At 42.7% G+C, this 12,886-nt stretch overlaps 1 protein-coding gene across 2 annotated transcripts in view; it reads left to right on the top strand.

Moving 5' to 3' along the window:
• Positions 1-12,886, top strand: part of CRHR2 (corticotropin releasing hormone receptor 2) — a 235,035-nt gene that overhangs the window by 202,183 nt on the left and 19,966 nt on the right. For both annotated transcript variants that reach the window (XM_060782649.2, XM_060782650.2), the window contains one exon: positions 10,111-10,196. In XM_060782649.2, coding sequence (XP_060638632.2) covers positions 10,111-10,196 — 86 coding nt within the window. The remainder of the gene's footprint in view (positions 1-10,110; positions 10,197-12,886) is intronic.

The following is a 12,886-nucleotide window of genomic DNA, read 5'->3' as shown; positions in this document are numbered from 1 at the left end:
TGGTATTTTGAAATGGTATCAAACTGCTATAATTTTATGATCAATTATATACTATTCGTGAAGAATATTTGAATTATTCTCTAGGAAATGATGGCTTAGGTTGGAAGAGATGGGACTAGAATGGCATAGCTGTGGGAGTGACCCTGGACCATGCTCTGACCTACAAGAAGCACTGCTTGAATATCGAGCAAAAAGTGGGAGCTGGAAACACTATCATACAAAAGCCGATTGGCACAACCTGGGGCTCACAACCAGACACAGTGAAGGCATCTGCTCTTGCGCTATGCTACTCTGCTGCTTAGTTCGCATGCCTAGTGTGGAACACATCTCACCACGCTAAAACAGTGGATGTGGCTCTTAATGAGACATGCCACATTATCACAGGATGTCTACACCCTATACCACGGGAGAAATTATATGGTTTAGTTGGTACTGCACAACCTGACATCCACTGGGAAGTAGCAGCCAATAATGAAAGGACCAAGGCAGTGGCATCTTCAGCCCACCCTCTGTTTGGACATCAGTCAGCACACCAATGTCTGAAATCAAGAAACAGCTTCCTAAGATCTACAAAGATACTCACAGGAACACCTCAGCAAGCAAGAGTCCAAAAGTGGCAGGTAAAAACCTGGAATCTCAAGCCATGGCTGATACCAAATAAGAGACTCCCCCTGGGCACACAGAAGAGTGGATGACCTGGAAGGTGATGAACAAACTGTTTTCTGGCACCACGAGATGCAGAACCAACCTTAAGAAATGGGGCTACAAAGTGGAGTCCACAACATGCGAATGTGGAGAAGAGCAAACCACAGACCACCTATTACAATGCAACCTGAGCCCTGCCACATGCACAATGGAGGATTCTCCACAATCCTGCTGCACAGTTCTATGAGCAAAAGTTCTGCTAAAATTTCAGCATAGAGTCACACTTGGAGGACTTACAGATTCCTAAAGAGATCATACTAAGAAAATCGACAAATTAATCTGCAAACATTGAGGGTCAATTGTACTAGGGTTGGCAATTAGTTAAATCATAGAATCATTGAGTTGGAAGAGACCTCATGGGCCATCCAGTCCAATCCCCTGCCTAGAAGCAGGAAAATTGAATTCAAAGCACCCCTGACAGATGGCCATCAAGCTTCTGCTTAAAAGCCTCCAAAGAAGATGTCTCCACCATAGTCTGGGGCAGATAGTTCCACTGCTGAACAGATCGCAGAGTTAGGAAGTTCTTCCTAATGTTCAGGTGGAATCTCCTTACCTGTAGTTTGAAGCCATTGTTCCGCATACTTGTCTCCAGGGCAGCAGAAAACAAGCTTTCTCCTTCCTCCCTATGACTTCCCCTCACATATTTATACATGGCTATCATGTCTCCCCTCAGCCTTCTCTTCTGCAGGCTAAACATGCCCAGCTCTTTGAGCCACTCCTCATAGGGCTTGTTCTCCAGAACCTTGACCATTTTAGTCACCCTCCTCTGGTTCTCCAGACCCTTGATCATTTTAGTTGCCTTTGTGCCAATTAATTGCTGTACTTCCCACTCTTACTAGTTAAATTTGACTCAGTAGTTAAATCTAATGGGTTATGGTTCCATTCATGCCTCCTATTTTCTCATTGAGGATGCTTTTCTTCAACAGCAGAAAGGAAATATGCCAAGAGGCACTCAAATATATTTCTAATTAAGAATGAGCCAGCCTTGAGTCACTGACTAATCCATGCAGCCACTTACTGCTGCATTTCAGTGTATTCCAAGTGGAATGAGCACGTCTTCCTTTACTTTCTGATCAAAATAAACAATATGTGGTACCTGAAGAATAAATCAAGAGATTAGATGTGGGTAGGAACGAGGAGCTGGTCACTGCAATGACATGAACAGGTGGAGATGGTGATGACTGTGTAAACAGTTGCAGGCAGCAGGTTTGGTCTTGTGGGCCCAAAATCATGGTTTGTCCTGGATTTTGGGGAAGAATTCAGAGCAACCTGCAGCTTTGGTGAATGCATTTCCAAACCACATTAAGAAGCTCTGGCCCATATTAACCCAGATCCGCTCTGTGACTTCTTTAGCCGCCATGGAGCAGACTTGATAGCCCTTTGCACTAAGTGGTCAGTTTGAATGTATATATATCCTAATACACAGAGCCATGGATCTGAACTACTGGATACATGACTCTGAGATATTGGATCCTTGGCCCAAACTACTACTTTTCTGCTGCTTTAGAGAGTAATGAATTCAAACTTTAGGGAACGAGATTTCACCAAAACACAAAAAAGATTCCGGATGGTAAGAACTTCTCAATAGTAGAATATGCTGCCTCGGAATCCAGCCATGTCTTCATCTCTGGAGGTTTTAAAACAGGCTGGATGGCCATCTGTCAGGAGGGCTTGGATTGTATCTTCCTGCCTGACAGAATGGGGTTAGACTAGATGACCCTTGGCGTCTATTCCAATTCTATGGCTCCAAAATTCTAACTTCCAAACATTGTCAGACTCCAATCATCCCTGTGCCATCGTGCCTGGTTGCTATTAACTCTCAATGAGAGAGGCATGGACATGGCATCTTTCCCCAGGGGATTGCTTCGTGCCCTCCTATAGGAAATTGGAATTCTCAAAAACCCAAAACGCAGTAAATAACTCAAAATAAGTTGTTATTGATCACAAAGAGTTATTTCTTAAAGCAATGAGCTGGAAACTTCAGAGGGGTGAAGGAAAATATACGTTACAGTCTCAATTAGTCCTGGGTCCAAGGTGTTTGAAGCTGAGAAGCCTCACCAAGTTTCCTCTTTCCTCAATGGCTGTGAATGCCAGAGCAAACCACAACCCCAGTTCAGATGGCTTATGTTTTGAAGACTCAGGATCTTCCTTTGGTGCCAAAATAACCAGCTTGAAGGTGCCTGGGTCTCCTGAATGTTGTCCAGGATGATCTGGACATAAAGCATGAGTCCCAAGGGTAAAAAACCTCAGAGTTGGTGCTAAGAGGTAACTTAAATCAGGGTCCTTTAGAGTCAAGTTTCTTACTCACGTCCATATGGTAGGAAGTCTGATGGTGGAATGAAAAAGAAAGGAAGCACTCCCCTCCTGCAGGAAGAGGTGGAGCCAAGCAGTACTGATTGACAGCTATAAGTAACCAATCCATACAACTATACATAAGCAGGGTAAAAGGGGCAGGATTAAGCATGATACAATAGTTTAAATCTTGCAACTAACAGTTCTATACATAGGTGCCACCACTCGTGCCGTCACAATTCCCACCCAGCATACCTGATGGTAAAGGCTGATCAGAATTAATACCCAAGGCCCACGTTCCCTATCAGCACTCTTAAGAAACTCGACATTCCACAGATATAGAAACCCCACTTGTCCTAGTTTCCAACACACCTCACAACCTCTGAGGATGCCTGCCATAGATGTGGGTGAAACGTCAGGAGAGAATGCTTCTGGATCATGGCCAGACAACCTGGAAAACACACAGCAACCCAGTGATTCCAGCCATGAAAGCCTTTGACAGCACATCTTCCCCAATGGAATCAGAAGAACCCAATGCTTTCTCATTGTGTCCAACGGCACAAAGAAAAAAGTTGTGAAATAGGAAACCTTGAATTTACAAAACTCATGTAAATACTTAACACAACGTGTCCACTCGAGCTGCTTTGAATTCAGGAACATTTTTCTCACTCGTGCCAAGCTGAGTGCAGGGTTCACTTTTTCCCAACTAGGCCCTCTCTCCATAGCAACCATATTGAATATGCGCAGCTCATTCTTTTCTGCCTCTAAAGAATTGTGCATGAATGTTGAAGCTGCCCTGTGGCTTCACCTAGACCTACAGGGTTTTATGCATCCATGGTTTCCAACTCAAATAAACAAGCTGAAATGGGGAAAGAGAAGAAAGTTTGAACAGATAGCTCTTACTGGACCACTGGGTACATCAGCTTGGCATTGCGTGCCCTCCAAAATCCCATGGATTTTTAAAAAGAGGGCACATACAAGGAGAAGGGGCGCTCATTAAAGATTTCCCCTGACCCACTTCCTGTGGACCGAGAGCAATGAAACTTGGCACAGTTCTGAGTCCTTCTCTACACAGGTGCCACCTAGTAATACACACTTCTCCCATCTTTTAAAACGCTTGTAGAAGTCGACAGGTTGCTCCAAAAGCCACACTGTGACTTTGGAAATCAGAGTCTCATCATCTGAAAAATGCTTGCCCTTCAAAAATAATTTCATTGTCGGAAAGAGGTGGAAGTCCGATGGTGCGAGGTTGGGTGAATAAGGGGGATGCGGTACAATTTCAAAGTGATAGGAGCGTGCTTCTTCCATTTGGGCAATAAGTGAGTTATGAACTGGTGCATTGTCTTGCAGAAGGCGGACATCTTTGGTGAGCATCCAAAGTCTCTTGGTTTGGATGGCCTCCCACAATTTCTACAGCAGTGAAGCATAGTGTGCCACATTGATCAAGGTACCCTTTACTAGGAAATCCATCAATACTACTCCGTGCTGGTCCCAAAATATGGTAACCATGACCTTGCCTACCGAGAGTTGGGCATGTGCCTTCTTTGGAGGTGGTGAGTAAGATAATTCCATTGCATCGACTGGACTTTAGTCTCAGGATCAGAGTGATGGACTCAGCTTTCATCCTGTGTGATCAGTCTGTTGAAAAAGTCGTCCTGGTTTCCATGGCACATCATTGTCAAGAGAGCTTGACTCATTCTTGCTTCTGGAAAGGTGTGAGCAGCCAGGGGACTCAGTGAGCAGATACGTTATGCATGTGAAGATGGTCTTGGGTGGTTTTTCCCATGGACCCCACACTAATCTTGACATTTTGGGCTAGGTGGAGAATGGTTATGCGGTGATTTTCCAAAATGGAAACCTGCACTTGCTGGATGGTGCGTTCATCAATAGCAGAGTGGGGTTGCCCTGGAATTAGAGCTGTTTGCATCGAAATCCGACCATATTTGAATTGACCGTGCCAGTTCTTGACTACATTTGTTCCGTCTCCTGAGAGCCTGATTTCCCTTACTTTAAAGCTGCTTGAGGTTGCTTCCTCTTGCATTTTCTCCCAGGGCTGCTGTATCTGTGCAAGAGTCCTAAAAGTTAATAGTATTAGAGTTTGCAGGCCTCTTTGCAACCATTGGCTTAGAGAGCAGCTCTTTGAGTTTAGGGACCGCCTTTTCTCCCAAGGAAAGATCTCCATTTTAGATTCTCCCCTGCCTTTTCAGTTTGAGGGAAGATTTCAGGTGTGCTGATGGCTAAGCACTTAGCTCTGGGAGAACCATCACAAAAACTATACACTTTAGATAATTATTAAGCTAAACTGAGATAGTATATTGTGTTTTGAGCTCTTTTTGAGATATTATAGATAGATAAGCTTAGTTGAGAAGGTTGAGTTATATATTTATAGAGAGAGAGTCATGACTGCTTTGTCTCCAGGACTGACCTTAAGTTATAGATAGGGAAAAAGCCTGCCTTTTTCTAAACCACAACAGTTTTAGGTTAGTGTGTTAAGATTCCAGAATCTTATCTGCCATCTGGAGAAAGGGTTGCCTCTGTAACTATAGAGAAGAAAGAATATTTTTATAACTTCCTCTATTGACTGTTTGTTTGCAACTTTGATGATCTGTGATAAACCGTGCCAAGCCTTCAAGGACTTTGAATAAATATTCTTTTTTGATGTTTAAAACCAGTACTAGTCTCAGTTGCTTAGTATCTTAAGCTTTCAAGATAGACAACTGCAGTTCACTCAGCTATAGAGAGAAACACGTCGCAGTCTTATTTTTTATAGCATCTGGGCGGACGGCACAACATTATATGTGGGGAATCATCACCATAAACCTCTTTCATCTCATCGAACATCTCCTTTGGTGTGTAACCTATCAAGGAAAGGAACTTGAGGACTGCTCTGTATTCCACTGGGTCCATTCTCAAAACTCACACCACTTCAGCACCTGGAAAATCAAGACCCTTCCCAGTTCTGGGTTGTAAATTGGCACATAATGTATAGAGACTTATATCATTACACATGTGCAGTTTCAGCATCTTGTGATAAATAGAAGTGGATCAGGGGAAATCTTTAATGAATGCCCCTCGTATATCCCAGCAACAACACAGGTGCAACCAAACCAGTCGAATATATTAATAAGGAAGAACAGAAAAGCTTGGAGAGACAGCAGCAGTTTGCAGTTTTCAGTTAATGGAGTTGCAAAGTTCCTTCTTCCAATGATCATAGCGAGCAACGTCTCTAGCAGTTCTGTCTGAAATCTAATGGGATCCTTTTTAACAAAGTGATTCGTTTTTGAAAATGAGATATTATCCGGCAGCATAAGAATCAAATAGAAAGAAAAAGGCTGAATAACTAGAAGAGGGAAAACGTCAAGGCAACTTGAAAGATTAATTAAAGAAGACATGCAGAGATTGGGGGAAAGCATTACTTCAGCAAGGTCAAGCTGACAGCATGTAATGGTTGGAAGATGTGATGACTCTGCATTTGGGCTGAATTTTATACATATTACGAGACTAAGAAAGATCAAATAGTATTAAATCTTTACAAATTAGGACCTATAGCCCAGAGCATGGGTGTTCAAATATTTGTCTCATTGACCGACCGTCTGCGCAGGGTTCCATACTTCGCACTTTAACAACACAACCGTTCAATGCTAAGGCTTCCCACCAAAATGGAACTGTAGAGGAGAGCCTACTGAACAAGCTAGTACGTGCCGCATACCAGTACTGCCATCTGTTGAGGAGTTAGGAAGGTGGAGGCATTACTTTTCATTCAATCCTCGTATTCCTGGAAGTTGTAGTTTGGTGAGGCACCAATACTTTTTGTCAGAGAAAGCTAAAGTCCTTGTAGTACTACAACTCCCACAATTCCATAGCTTTGAGCCATGGCACTTCAGATTGGATAATTCTACAGCCTAGACCAGGCGTGGATAAACTTCGGCCCTCCAGGTGTTTTGGACTTCAGCTCCCACAATTCCCAACAGCCATGCCTGGCATAGTTGCACCCAAACCAACACTCACCCAGTTCATTTGGGGAGATGCCACAAATGGCAAGAGAAGTTGCTTTCCAGAGTATTTATGAAACGAACAGCTCTGGTCCATGACGTGGAAATGACTACTCTATCCATCTGTTGAGCATCTGAAAGCATCCAGGCTTCGGAGAAGAGAACTCATCATGTGTCAGAGGGCTGACATAGCAAAGAGGCTAATGTATTTCTTTTCCTTCTTTATTGCCCCTTGACTCTTTTTCCAAAAGGGTTTCTACCTCTCAGTTAGAGTGAATCAGCAGAGAGAGTTTGCCATAATGAAGCGGAGAGAAGCCTGCCTTTGCTGCTCTCCAAGGACAGAAGTGAATCCATTATAGGCCTGACCTCATCTTTCCAACCACAGCAAGAAAAGTCTCTTGGAGGCAAAAAAAAAAAAAAAAGCTTATCACATCACTCTTAGTATTGTTTTCTTTACATCTCTCTTTTTTTGTCCAAATTGTTGCACTCAGAATGTTTCTATTTAGGTGAAAATGTACTTATAAATAATTTAACCAATTCAGAGGGAGAATTTAATCTATTTATTTACAGTATTTATATTCCATTCTTCTCGCCCCGAAGAGGACTCAAAGCGGTTCACAGAATACATTTATGGCAAGCATTCAATGCCAATTATACAATTGTCGTGGTGGGTTAAAGCACTGAGCTGCTGAGCTTGTTGATCGAAAGGTCACAGGTTCGATTCCGGAAAGCGGCATGAGCTTCCGCTGTCAGCCCTAGCTTCTGCCAACCTAGCAGTTCGAAAACATGCAAATGTGAGTAGATCAATAGGTACCGCTCAGGTGGGAAGGTAACAGCACTCCATGCAGTCATGCTGGCCACATGACCTTGGAGGTGTCTATGGACAATGCTGGCTCTTCGGCTTAGAAATGGAGATGAGCACCACACCCCAGAGTCAGACATGACTGGACTTAATGTCAGGGGACAACCTTTACCTTTACCTTTTAAAAAATATGTGTGGTTCATGCTTTAATCAGTCCACACATTGTCTTGCCAGAGGGAAAAAAATACCACGCAGATGACCATTAAAGTAAATGTTTACTCTTTGTAATGCAGACCAACATATATACAGTCATGTGAACAGTTGCATTGACTCACACAATGTCCTTTGAGAGAGATTCAGATGGTCTTTAGGTGTCTATGTGGGAGATCTTCTTCCAGCAGCTCATGAAGCAAGAACTCAAACTGTTTCCCTGTGGTAGCTCATGCACAGCTCAAACCTAAATATGTAACTGTTGCCAAAACTCCCAGGCTCAGCTAGCTTGTCAGCTTCATGCCTTGCATTTTCAGTTAACACACTCAACAACTGATTTTTACTTGTCCTAACAATGACAAGACAGACAACATAGATAAAGATACATATAGGCTTTCCCATCTTTCGGCACCTTGGAGGCTGTGCTTGGTTCCAGCCACAGAGGGTGTTGCAACTCAGAGTAAGCTTCACTTGCTTCCAAACACCACCACACAAGAGCTGTAGTTTTATAGTTTATTGAGGAGAAAATCCAAGTCAAAATAAAGAATAAACATTGCAAAATTCCAAAGATTAAGGTTAAAAGCACAATATAGTTTCAAAGATCTTCAGGTAAAAACAGGAGACATAATCCTATTGGCAAAGATCAAACCAGAGTCCCAGGTACAAGCAATGAAACAATTGCCCCATGAATCACAATGCAAGAAATCCAACGCGTACTGCTTTCCAGGCTAAGGTTATTCCATGAAGCTTTCAGGCTAGTAAGCTACATTGAACTGATGCTTTCTCAGAATTTGCAAGAGGCCTAAATACCTTTCTAACATGAAAACATTAGGCTCTCATCATCATAAAAGCATTGCGATGACCTTTCACCAAGCTGGCTTCTTGTCTTCTGGCCAGACGAGAACTCCACCTTACCCAGAGATCAAGACGAGCTTGCCGGGTCAAGTCACTGTCTGCACTTTCGATATCAGCGTGGGAAGGCACCTGCTTGCTATCTCCTTCGTTAAAATTTCTTTCTAGTGGTGGGAACGGCTGTGTTGACACTGCACTGTCTGTGTGAGCCTCAGAAGCAGGCCCAGAGATTTGAGGCACAGACAAAGAGCCAGGAAGCTGAATCCCAGCAGGAATCTGAATCCCATCATCCTCATTGTCAGAAAATAGCTCAGCCACAACAGAGGGGTGCTCTTGTTCCATGTTTCCTGCCAAAAGCTTTTTTGTTCATAATCTTCCTCCTTTTTTGATAGAATTGCTGTGCCTAAATATCTCCCCACTTTAATTTGGTACCTATGTAGTTTTTGATATGCTAAGTGGGCAGGGAGATGGGCCGAAGGTCAGGAGCTCACCCTGACCTAGGCTTTGAACTGTCAACCTTTCGGTTGGCAAGATTTACTGCAGCTGGTGATTAACGTGCTGTGCTAAAGCCTGGCCATATCTACACATCTAACCTACATCTACTCTATAGAATCAATGCAGCTTGGCACCACTTGAGATGCTATGGCCCAATGCTATGAAACCATGGGAGATGTAGTTTTGTAAGGTCTTTAGCCTTCTTCCAAAGAGTGTTGGTGCTTCACCATACAACATTTCTCCTGATTCCATAGCAGTTAAAGTGGTGCCAAACTCCATTAATTTTATAGTGTAGATGTAATTGCAGGCTACACAACACTGATGTTAGACAGAAGTCACTGAATACCAAAATCGAGGAGTAGCATTAGGCAGAAATGTTATGTTTAAAATATAGTCCGAGTGTTCATGTCTAACAAATTGGAAATATTTCTGAGAGCTCCATTGGCACCAAATTAAATTGCTTTGGGAGACAGGCAGCTGATGAGACCTGATTTCCCATCGTTTTCCTCCTTTAATATTTTCTCGGCTCAAGAGCAGAAAGAGCAGGACTTCATTTTGCCTGAACGTTTTGTTCCTAAATTGAAACCTATCTTATAAGCATAGCATATTTAAGGAAATAAATTGATTTTCATCCCAAAAGGTATTGCAACTTGGACCAGAGAGATTTGGTGTGGGATTGCACACGTTTTCAATTGTTTGGCTGTGTTTACTACATATTGATGGCTTCTCTTTTTCTCTCTCTCTTTCTGTTTTGTTTCACAGATAAACTTTGTATTTCTCTTCAACATAGTTCGGATTTTAATGACGAAACTGAGAGCCTCAACCACATCAGAAACAATACAGTACAGGTACGTTGAGCATTTATAAATAAGTATTTATTTATTTATTTATTTATTTATAGTATTTATATACTGCCTTTCTCAACCCTGGGGGGACTCAAAGCAGTTTACACATAAATAATGGCAAGATTCAATGCCTTATGTTGGGCACCGATACGATGCCAATACGTAAATAAGTGGGGTTTTTTGTGTTGTTTTTTTTTTTTGAAAAATGGCAAAATGTCATATCTTTTTGGCAAATGTGAATCTTCATGAACATCTGGAGATCATCTTTTGAAAACCACTAGTCAAGGAAAGGCATGACCTTTAAAGGAAAGTTAAAAAAATCATAACAATAATTCAAAGTGTTCACAATTCTTCCACTGCCATTGAGAGGGAAAGAAAGATCTTTGAAGACTCACTTTGGATTCAGTTCCCATAATTTCCTGACATGTTGGTTGGGGATTCTGGGAGTTGTAATCCAAAATGAAGCTTCTCCAAGCATTTAGGAAAACTATCCTAGACTCTTGGGAAATGAAACAGACACTGTTCGACTAGATGGAGAAATAAGGGTGCATCTACACTGCAGAATTAATGTAGCTCGACCCCCACTTTAAAGGATGTGGCTCAGAGCTATGGAATCATGGGATTTGCAGTTTTACAAGGTCTTTAAACTTCACTGCCAAAGGCTGCTAGTGCCTCACCAAACTACAACTCCTAGAATTCTGCAGCATTGAGCCGTGAGAGTTAAAGTGCTATCAAACAGCGTTAATTCTATTTATATATTTATTTGCATTATTTCTACCCCGCTCTTATCATAGAATCAAAGAGTTGGAAGAGACCTCATGGGCCATTCAGTCCAACCCCTGCCAAGAAGCAGGAATATTGCATTCAAAGCACCCCTGACAGATGGCCATCCAGCCTTTGTTTAAAAGCTTCCAAAGAAGGAGCCTCCACCACACTCCAGGGCAGAGAGTTCCACTGCTGAATGGCTCTCACAGTCAGGAAGTAATGCAATGTACGAGGGTTGAATGAAAAGGAATGTCTCCACCTTCGTTACTTGGGTTTGGATGGGAATATTTTAATAAATCAAACACAGAAATAATCCTTAGGATGTGCTCTTTAACTTGCTTGAAATTTCTCTGAGTGATACGACGATCATCCTGAATCAATCTGTCAACCTTTTGCTTGTGAAACTTGGTGGTTGCTGTCACAGGACGTCCAACTCTTTGTTTGTCACATCAGTTAGATGTTCCCACTTCAACATCTTTAAACTTCCTTGCCCAACAACGCACAGTACTCACATAAACACAATCACTATAAACAGCTTGCATTATCTGATTAATCTCCTTTGGGGTGACACCTTCTGTTATCAAGTATTCAATGACTGCACGTTGCTTAAGTCGCATTGACCGACCGTCTGCATAGGGTTCCATACTTTGCACTTTAACAACACAATAGTTCAATGCTAAGGCTTCCTGCCAAAATGGAACTGTAGAGGAGAGTCTACTGAACAAGCCACATACCAGTACTGCCATCTGTTGAGGAGTTAGGAAGGTTGAGGCATTACTTTTCATTCAACCCTTGTATCTAGGCTTCTTTGCCAAAGAGTGATGGTGCCCTCAAAGTAATACAGAATTTCATGGGTCAGCAAGGGTTTGAATGTCCAGCACTCTAAGCCATACAAAATGGTAAAAGGGGGTGAACCAAAAAGGAGTGTTATAAATGCTTAAAACAGAGTGAGCATATTAAGAAAGTCATAAAGGAATAAGCGCTATCACACAGATTCATTGCACTCTTGTGAATCTGGAAAGGAGCTATTAGGATGTCAGCGAACCTCCATTGTCTTGTGTAGGAAACGTCTGCGTCCTTTCAAGCCCGTATTATTTTGACAATCCTCAATCCCGCTTGCTAAACATCCACATATTTTGCCGCTTCCTCACCTTGCAATTAGGGAAGTCAGTCTGGTGTCATGGTTTGAGTTCCTTTGCAGCCGGGTAAAAAGAGACACCTATTATTACAGTGGAAATTAAAAACATAGACCTGTTACGGCTGAGATTGTTCTGCAAAATGTCATCATGCAAATTCTATCTGAAATCACCCTCCTTTTAATTACATCCCTGAGGTTTCTGTCTGCTGTGTTTTGGCTCCGTCTAAGAATATTTCCAAACCATGACAATCTAGATTTGCTGAGTGCAATGCAAGGACCAGAGACCTCAGTCCTTGAAGCCATATGTAGTATGACTAAACTGTAGAATTAATACAGTTTGATACCACTCTAGCTCACATGGTGATGCAATGGGTTAAACCCTTGTGCCAGCAAAACTGAAGACCGACAGGTCAGAGATTCGAATCTGGGGAGAGCATGGATGAGCTCCTTCTGTCAGCTCCAGCTCCCCATGCGGGGACGTGAGAGAATCCTCCCGCAAGGATGGTAAAACATCAAAACATCCAGGCATCCCCTGGGCAACATCCTTGCAGACTCTTGTGCCGGCAAAACTGAAGACCGACAGGTCAGGGGTTCGAATCTGGGGAGAGCATGGATGAGCTCCTTCTGTCAGCTCCAGCTCCCCATGCGGGGACGTGAGAGAATCCTCCCGCAAGGATAGTAAAACATCAAAACATCCAGGCATCCCCTGGGCAACATCCTTGCAGACTCTTGTGCCGGCAAAACTGAAGACCGACAGGTCAGAGGTTTGAATCCAGGGAGAGTATGCATG

This window comes from Anolis sagrei, chromosome 6 (genome assembly GCF_037176765.1).
Source record: "Anolis sagrei isolate rAnoSag1 chromosome 6, rAnoSag1.mat, whole genome shotgun sequence".
In the NCBI taxonomy this organism is placed as follows: domain Eukaryota; kingdom Metazoa; phylum Chordata; class Lepidosauria; order Squamata; family Dactyloidae; genus Anolis; species Anolis sagrei.
This window is presented reverse-complemented; position numbering and strand designations above follow the sequence as displayed.